The sequence below is a fragment of the Anoplophora glabripennis genome, unplaced genomic scaffold (genome assembly GCF_000390285.2).
Source record: "Anoplophora glabripennis isolate ALB-LARVAE unplaced genomic scaffold, Agla_2.0 scaffold22, whole genome shotgun sequence".
NCBI lineage: Eukaryota > Metazoa > Arthropoda > Insecta > Coleoptera > Cerambycidae > Anoplophora > Anoplophora glabripennis.
Genome location: NW_019416298.1, coordinates 127,657 through 137,656, shown reverse-complemented (window position 1 = coordinate 137,656; position 10,000 = coordinate 127,657). Strand labels below are relative to the sequence as shown.

At 31.6% G+C, this 10,000-nt stretch overlaps 1 protein-coding gene across 2 annotated transcripts in view; it reads left to right on the top strand.

Moving 5' to 3' along the window:
• Positions 1 to 10,000, top strand: part of LOC108917307 (rhophilin-2) — a 222,751-nt gene that overhangs the window by 203,998 nt on the left and 8,753 nt on the right. For both annotated transcript variants that reach the window (XM_018723844.2, XM_023453975.1), the window contains exons 4-6: positions 3,271 to 3,512; positions 5,001 to 5,370; positions 9,031 to 9,225. In XM_018723844.2, coding sequence (XP_018579360.1) covers positions 3,271 to 3,512; positions 5,001 to 5,370; positions 9,031 to 9,225 — 807 coding nt within the window. The remainder of the gene's footprint in view (positions 1 to 3,270; positions 3,513 to 5,000; positions 5,371 to 9,030; positions 9,226 to 10,000) is intronic.

Genomic DNA, 10,000 nt, shown 5'->3' with positions numbered 1-10,000 from the left:
TTTTATTTGAAACATGTTTCACTATTAGATAGATACTAAAGAATAATATCCAAATTATAGTTGTCAAATGTATTAATTTTTGTTATTTTAAATAATTTTAATGAAAATGTAAATAGTATGTTGATTATTGATAAGAAACTAACCTTTAAAATAATTTGAAAATTTTCTTTACACAGCAATGCCAATTTTTTTGGAACAAATTTATAAAAAAGTCGTGCTCTGCTTATAAAGGCCGCAATAAAAAATTCCAAATAAGATGATTTTTTCAGGGTTGCTTGGGGACTGCTTCCTGAGTATCCAGCCAAAAGATCACACTCGAACTCCTGGTACGACTTACGCTATAGGGGTGGTTTCCTAAACGTTTTTTTAGAGCAAAATGTCCCTAACAAAAGTTGTAGAGTATCAAATTCTGAATAACTTTTCCTTTAATTTTTTTTGTATCTCTAATACTTAATGAGTTACTGCGCATTATGTGACAAAAATTGGGCACACTGCAGTGATGGCCTTGTAAACATGTTTTTACAAAGAGTTGACGACAGTGTTGGCAAGCGTTGTTAGGCTGTCATGTGTTAGCTGACAGCTGCATCAGTTCATGTTTACTTTTCATTTGCAATTTGGAAATAATGATGATGATATTGATGACGACCCTGAAAATTGTACATCACGCACGCAGGATGATAGTTCAAACATCGATCCGGACGATATTGAGGAAGAGATGAATTCACCTGAACCTTCCAGGAAAAGTGGATGATTTATTAAATTGACTTGATGATTTTCATGCAGATCGTGAATTAGGCCTAAGTGCGCTGTAACTTGTTAAGTAGTCAAGATAATAAAAATTTTATGAAGCAAAATTGTAGACTTATTTAAAAAAAACACCAGTCCTGTGGTAACTCGTTAAGTATTAGAGATACAAAAATGTTTTATAAAAAGTTGTTCAGAATTTGATTCTCTACAACTTTTATTAAGGTAATTTTTTTGCACATGTTTACAAGACCACCCCCGCGGCGTGCCCAATTTTTGTCACAGTAACTCGTTAAAGATTAGACATACAAAAAAATTTTGTAAGGAAAAATTGTTCAAATTTTGATCCTCTACAACTTTTATGAAGATTATTTTGCTCTAAAAAAATGTTTAGGAAACCATCCCTATAGCACAAGTCGTACCAGGAGTTGGAGTGTGATTTTTTGGTTGGATACTCAGGAGACACTCCTCAAGCAACCCTGAAAAAATCATCCTGTTTGGAATTTTTTTATAAAATTACATTTTTATTGGATTATTAATAAATTTTTGCTAGATATTTAGAGCCTTTTATATTTATATATATATATTTTTTATATTTANTGTAAACGCCGTCTACACTTCGTTCAAGCATTCCCGGGTCGATTTGATTTATTTCAAAACGAATACGGTTTTTAAGTTCTTCCATATTTTTATATATATGTTGTAGACTCGGTTGTAGAACATAGAAAATTAAATGAAATATTTTTTTTATCGGCGGAAAAACATATTTAGGGGGTGAAATACATTCTCAAAGTTCACCCCCCAAAACAGTTTTTTCTAAATATCTGGGGTTCACCCCAGATATTTAGAAAAAATTATTGATATATTGATTAGAAAATCAATATTTTGGAATGAAAAAAAAATGTAAATTGCTTCTTATAAAAAAACAAATGTTTCACATTATATTCCGTGTTTGGAGTCTGCTACCCTTATTTTTTATTTCAGAAAAACTATATTTTTCAAACATTTTTTATATTTATATAAAAAATGAACGCCTCATAACAATGACCTCTTTGAAACCAAAATGGTCCGAAAAATTATATTTCAACCAATAACAAAATCAATGTCAAGCAAACCCATAGTATTTATTATAAAAATTGTAAATGGATCTACATAATCTAAATGTCTAGCCTTTTGCTGAGTATAAATCCGATAAAGAACTTCGCCTTTTTCGACTTCGCATATCGAGAGATCGAGAAATAATAAACTTTCTTTTTATAAATTCCTAGAAGGAAAAGTAAGATTTTAATAGATCATTAATCGAGTTGGTCAATTAAGACAGCTCATCTAAATTATGTGGAAAATGTTGATTCAAAACATGAAAAAAGTAAATAAAAAATAAAACCTTTAAATAACAAAACAAGTTGTTCATGATCCAAGACTTGAAAATTCTAATTATTATTTTTGTTTATATATTTAAAATTAGTTTCGAAATATTCGCTATTTAAAACCACTTCGAATAACATCGAAATCGAAAGACTTGAATTCAAATAGAAATTAGAACGTGCAATAATATACAGGAAGTTCCATTTGAAAAAATTGTGTATGTAACGCCAATCCAAGGTCACGATCTGAAAATATGTCAATCAAAATCCTACAAATTTTTCTTGAAACATTTTTGTCGAGTTATTTAGAAAAAAATTTGACCTCCAATTAACCTGCAAGGGCATAGTGGAAAATTTTCTAACACCAAATTGTAAAATTTGACACTCTATCCATTGCTGACATAACAAATAGGGTGTTCTTTTTAATGTTTTCAAATCGCCCATAGCTTGACCTTAAAATTTAAGGTCAACATCAAATCCAAGGTCACCATAATATTAATATCTTAATATCTTACAACTTTTTTCTGAAACTTTTTTTGATGGGTCTCAATCCTAAAAATTTATCGGTGGTTCGGATTTTTTTGGAACACCACATATATGACATAATAATATTTGTTTTTATTACTTGAAAATTACAATGTACGACTTATGGTACCTACTATTCTATAACATGTTACGGCAACTGTAAGCGATATCCTTCAACTTTTGCAATCTCTTTCTTAGTGAATATAATTAATAATATTGCAAAAAATATTATCAGATTTACCTAAAATGTCACAGAATCTTTATTTTATCATTGTAAATTTACAGAAAGTTACAGAATAGAACCATTGTTTTTAAAATAAGCTAATTCAATTAGATATAAAATGCATTGATCGAAATGCCAAGATACTAGCATAGAATTTCTATGGTGTCGCAGTATATCCGCCATTGATGTGTACATTTGTATACCAATTCATATTCACCTTTAATTAATTAAATGATTAGCCAAAATATCACCAATCTACGTCAAGAAAAATTAACAGTATTTGGTATTTATCTCCAAAAATTAATATGTTTCTATAATTGCTTTATTCTTGAGTTTAAATAGTCCAAGGAACAATCTCCTGAAGTTATGATATGGACTTCTGTCTGTGTACTTAATAAGAAATCTATATTCTAGGTGTGCCATCATGTCAAAGGACTGTAGCTTTCGAAAAAGCTTGTGTTTTATTTAATATGGGAGCTGTATACACGCAAATAGGAGCGAAACAAGATAGATCGTCAACTAAGGGTTTAGATGCTGCAGTGGATAGTTTTCTTAGGGCAGCGGGTACATTTCGTTACATTCATGAAAACTTTACGAATGCGCCATCTATGGACCTTGGACCTGAAATGCTGGAAATGTTCGTCCAGTTGATGTTGGTAAGTATTCGCTTCTCTATGGCAGAATGGCACATTGATGACTATTCCATAACCACCGGTTTGCTGGACACGATTAACAAAGTAGAAAAAAAAATAGACCATGTTTCGAAAAAGAAGTGCGATAGATTCAGGGGCTGGGTTAACATAATATTTTTGCTACAAAATACAATATACAGGGTGTTAATTAAGTACATTTACAATTTCAGCGATTTTAAACCAAAAAAGGCACATTTTCTAAAATTTCTGGAGACGATTTATACAACATAATGACTCTTGGAATAATAATCTAATGAAAGGGGAAAATCTACTGAATTCTGATACAAATACATTTACCAATAAAAATCTCAGAAATTCGACGTCGCAGGACATTCTGAATTTCGATAGTTTCTTGTAAATGCCATTTTTTATTCATTTTTTAACATATACCAGCTTCTTAAAAGTCCATAGGAAGTAGCTAGAAATACAATTTATTAAAAATAAAATATGTTTAGAAAAAAATCCTAAGAAAATTTTTGTAATGCAAATATTTGTTAGACCTAATGATGGGCGTGTTAACAGTAAAAAAAGTAAGAAACCGAAAATAGGTCGTTTTTTTCAAATCAAATCATATCTTTCATATATAAATCCAATCCTTTAATTTAATAAGTTTGTTCTAATGTCATTGTTATACTCCTTCACTGTATATTTAACATCCTGCCTATCGAAAAACATATGTCCCTTAAAACTTTTTTCTTATTGTGACGTGTTTCGTTATTTCTCAAAATTTCTGTGGCACTCCGCAGGTGATATAAATCACAATGTGAAAATCAAGAAAGTCTCTCAACGACTGATGATACTTGTTGAGCTATACTTACCTTCCTTTCCGATTTTTTTTTCTTTTAAATAACTTTGTATCTATAAACATTAAAACTTTAAATTTTCGGGTACCTATTACATAAATTATTGATTGATATAAAATTTTTGTTTTTGTTCAAATGTGACTGAAAATTTTTAAAAGCCATAAACTGACAGATTTCCATAAAAACAATAAAAAGGGTTATATGTATGGTCAAACAAAATTTAGAAGATTTGGAAAAATTCTAATAGCACCAGCAAATGCAGGACATTAATTTATATTCGACCTAAAAAAATAGTTTCTAAAAGAGAATGTAACAAAATAAATAAGAAGCTAGTAATAAATATTCATATTAGCTAATTGCCTAATTTTTTTTCTAATAAACAAATAGAAATTTGCCTTGAGCATATTGAGCACATTTGAAAATAAACAAAAAAATTGTTTCATCGCCATTAATTTAATTTTTTACAGTTTTTTCCCAAATATTATGTATGTAACTTTTTATGCAAGATTGGAAGTTTTCTAAATATCAAGAATATAACGTTCAGTATGTTTATAAGTTTGGCAATATTTATGAAATATATATATATATATATGTCGTAGTAAAATTACGATATGTTTAAAAATATTTATTTTCAAACGTTTGCCTTCAGGCCCAGGCTCGAGAGTGTCTTCTGGAAAAGCTTCAACTACAATCCGAAGAAAACCGGTCAATAGACATCTGTCTCGATTTAGCCCAGGAGGCGTCACATTTAGCTGATTGTTACAGTCATGTTAACGAATTAATTACTCTTGAAGCTGTGCGAGATTACGTCCCTTACAGTTGGTCTACTTTAGTTCAAGTAAAAAAGGAATACTATACGGGAATGGCACATTACCATGTAGCTTCTGGAGTCCTGCATAAAGAAGCTAGTGATATGTCGACCACCACTAAGGAAACTTTAATGTATCTGCATGCGGAACCTTTAGGGGCTCAAGTGGATATCGGGCTACCAAAAGATGAATCTGAAAGGAGAATTCTAGGTATGTAAGGATGCAAAAATTTTGTATAAGGCTATTTATTTGTAGCGAAGTTTTTGCTTTAGTCCAAATAACCAAATTGTGACATGATTTTCCTGTGTGTGTAGAATTGCCACACACACAAGTTTTGTTGGTACCAGAAACATGAGTGAAATCAGGTGTATTTTTATCCGAATCCACAGTCCAAAAACCGATTTAGTAGACCATTTTTAAAACGCTAAAACATCCTCTAAAATAGTGTGAAATAGTGAGGATAAGGAAAAGTTTTATAATGAATTGCAACAATTTGTAAATACTGTTGGAAAACATTTAAAAATAAAAAAATAATATTTTGAGCATAACAAAGAAATATAAGCAAATTAAATCCACACCCACCCCTACGAGAAAGTTAATTCCACCCCTATGATCAAATAAGGAATGTTATTGCAAAACAGTGTGAAAAACATAGCCTTGTATTTTATACTAGCAAATATATAAATGTAGGTTTATAAACAAACAATATAATATAACTTATCCCTCAAAGGATTGGAAATCACCTACAGACCAGGGTCCCACTTCCAATATTTTTTATTGAATTTTATAATCGCGGGTTTTTGGGGTCCCTCATTGCGAATCTAAAGTGCTAATCCAAAAATTCCTGAATTAAAGATAGCAGATCCAATGTGGCGGATGTAAAAATCGGAAAAGCATTCAAAATTTGAAGATTACGGTTAAAACTTGTTACTCGGTGGTTTTCTCAGAGTTGCTAATCACGATATAAGGTTTTAATTCGGAAATTCTTAAATCCAAAATGGCGGACCCATTAGAGCGAATTGAAAAATACCATAGAAATTGATATTTACTACCCAAAGAAATATGTTATGAATTCATTCATAACTTCAAATTTTGAATGTTTGTAACGAGCGTTCAAATAAAAACGTGGTCGAAGTTGGCTCTGACACATTGGACGTAGGGAGTAGCTTATAGCGACCAACTTAACCTCATTTCTCAACGAGCTGTATAGCAGCTGTCAGTTTCAATAACGTTAATGACTATATAACTTTATTTTAAAGAATAATCGTGATAACAATAACAAACAATTAAAGGAGCTGCGGAAAGTGTCCCCCTCCTTGTTATAACAATAAATTAAAGCAGCTGCTGAAAGTGTCCCCCTCCTTGTTCCAAGCACTTTTCACACCTGTTCCTCAAAGAATTAAAGACATTTTCTAAGATGCTCGGGGTATTGTTAATTTCACGAATCTTGTCTATAAGTCGAGCCTGCAGATGGTTTAAATCAGGAATAGGCAGTTCAAAAATAGTGTTTTTAAGGTAAGGCCACAAAAAGAAATCACACGGCGTAATATCACATGACCTCGGTGGAAATTCATGTTCAGCATTGAGACTTATTAGTCGATTTTGGAAAACTTCCCTCAACATATTCATCGTCTCGCCTGCCGTATGTGCCCTTGCGCCATCTTGTTGAAAGTAAAAGTTTGTAATTTCGTTTTCTTCCAGCTGGTTAACAAAAGGAGCGATAATTTCTTCTCTATACCTTTGCGCAGTAAGAGTACCATTAAAAAAAATAGGTCCATAAATCCTCCTTCGATTGAGAGCACACCAAACTCCAATTTTTTGAGCGTGTAGAGGGCCCTCGACAAAAAAGTTATCTGGTTTTTCAGAAGACCACATTCTCATATTCTGTGAGTTTACGTAACCACTTAAATGAAACCAGGCTTCATCAGAAAAAAAGGTGATATTATGAAGTTCACCGTAGTTGTTTAAAAACCATTCACAAAATACAGCCCGTCGCGGAAAATCAACTTCATGAAGTTCTTGCTGACAAGTTAAACGATAGGAGAACAAACGCAAATCTTTTTTTAACACTGTGTGGCAGGTACCGACTGATACTCCCACCATTTGTGATAAAACACGTACAGAAGTTCTTGGCGCATTTTCCATTATTTGTTGGACATTTTCTTTTAATTCTTCAGTCCGCTTTTTAGGTCGGCCGCTTCCTTCTTTTCTTGTTACACTGCCCGTTTCACGAAAAACATTAACACAACGCTGAACTGCACTTTGAAAAATTTTGTACTCAACAACGCCGGGAAATTGATTTTGAAATTCTATGAAACATTCCTCAATAGAATACTTCCATATTCCATCAATCTTGCGTCCATTTCTAAAGTAGGACTCTATGATAAACACTTTTTGTTCTTGAGAAAACACCATTTTAAACGCTTTTTAAAACGAAAATATTCAAATTGATAGCGGCGATATAGCGCTTTGACAGATGACGTTTAAGTTCATTTGCTATACGCTACGCCCTACGTCCAAATTTTCAGAACCAACTTGACCACGTTTTTATTTGAACGCTCGTTATATTATTTCATATTATTTAATTTGGAGATAATAATATTACATGTATAAAAAAAAGCTATAATATTAGTACCATTATAGTGACAAATAAGAAAAATAAGAATATTTTAAAAACAGTTTATAAAACTATTGACTGAATTATGTTTTCCGCTCATAAATAAAAACCTTGTTTTGAAAATGTTTTCACCTTCTCGTCAAATAAAGTGATTATCAATTGTTTTTAAAGCATATTGTGTAATGCTGTCAACATATAACATAATTTCTAAATCAATTTTAGTCCGAAATGAAATCTATCTAAATAATAAAAAAGTACATTTCCACTAAAAACTTCTAACTTTTGGCTTAAACAATTTAAAGGCCCGCTTATAAAAAAATACGTCCAATCCATACCTACCAGTATGAGACGTCCTTGGCTAAAATTTAGGAATTATTTTTTAACCATTAGATTTGCAATATAACAGTAAAACTCAATACCAAATTCTATTATCTTATGTCGAACGGTTTCAGAGATATGTAAAAAAACAACTTTCGGCGACTCTTCTTGAAGGGATTGTCACAGCACCTACTAGCATTTCTCAGCCTATGCTTATGTGTACTTCTAATCTTATTTTTAATCGTAGAATGCACTGAAAAAAATTACATGCTAATTTGGGGACACTATGACTTTTTTAGCGCAAGATATATAATCAATTTAAAAATGTGTCACAGGTAGCCAAGTACCCAAATAACTAACGATTATATTGTGCAAATTAAATATTTTAAATTATTTTATGCTGCTATTACCACTACTACCTACAAAAATTTTTACTACCAGTCAACATTCATTGGCATCATTATTTCCTTACAAATAAAGTATATAAATGGATATAACTTCGCATATTTTTCCAGAATATGTGTAAATGAGGATTGTCGCTGTGTTAAAAGAATGATGTATATATCTAACTTCCCTCAATTATTTCGACTCTCTGTAATTTCTTTCTGAAATAAAAAATGTCATTCCTTTTGTTCAAGTGGAATAATATAAGCAATAAGTATTAATAACGATATATTTTTTTAGTAGAATGGACAAATTTTTGTCTTTTAGAGCTTTGAAAGAAAAAACACTTGCTGAACTCATATTTTGAATGTTCCAAATAGTGTATGTTAAAATCGAATAAAATAAATTTACTTAGAATGAACATTGTTGACTAATTTTTAATCCACTGTTTTTTTCACTAAAATGTCTGCTTTACATTACGTTTTCTATCTCAAATTTCAGTTTGGTACAGTATTTTAGAAACCGTAATGGAGATATTTCTATTGTTTTAGGAAGGGCTCATTTAAGAGAGGCTCTTATGCTACATGAAGAATGTCAAAGACTTCATCGGATGTGCCGTGAATTGAAAGGAAAATATGCTCTTGCAATTGTTTTAAGAAATGCCCACAAAACAGCTTTACATGCATATACTGCAACTGAAACCGAGGACGACTTTAGTGATCTGTTAGATCCCCCGCGGATTCGAGGTAAGCTGGTTATAAATTTCTACTAACATGTAATTGTTACAATAATCGAGAAAACTAAAAATGCTGAAAGGCAAGACAATGTTTTCATATTTAGTTCTGAAATTTCAGATCCGCGTCACTTGCGGACTTGCCTACCTTTTTAGTCATCTTTGAAAAGACAAATTGATAATTTTGACAAACCGCGAACATCAAAATTTGAAGTTAGTTCGACGTATGCATGGTTTTAAAGTCTTCATGGCTATCGGTAAATATACAGGAGTCAAAGGGCCACGATTCAGATCCCCTATTCACTGATACACTTACCATGAACAACTGGACAAATTTCACTTGAGCCCTAAAATGATCAAATCAGACCAACTTGTTTAGCTTCTTTCTTTCCGCTCCAGAATCACCAGTAAGGGATCACCTGTATTAACCGGGTTGTGATTTTTCGATCCACGAGCATGTAACTGCGTTTCTAGTACATACTAACAGCCGCGAGTTGTAGCAAACCGTTCATGTCAAACAGCTTGTTGTTCGTGGTTTCCCATTTACCAAACCGCGCGCCGTGTAATTACGTCTTATAAACTTTTATATTTTTTTTTTCAAATAAAAATTAATCAGATCAGATCAGACTCCAAACAGACAATATGAAATACATAGATAGTTATGAAATAGGAATGTATAGGAATATACATTTGGAACGTGTGCGATAGATTAAAGTCTAATAGACTATTTTGGCGCGCCAAAATTTTTATTATCATTTCCGGAAATATATTTAAATATTTAAGAAAGC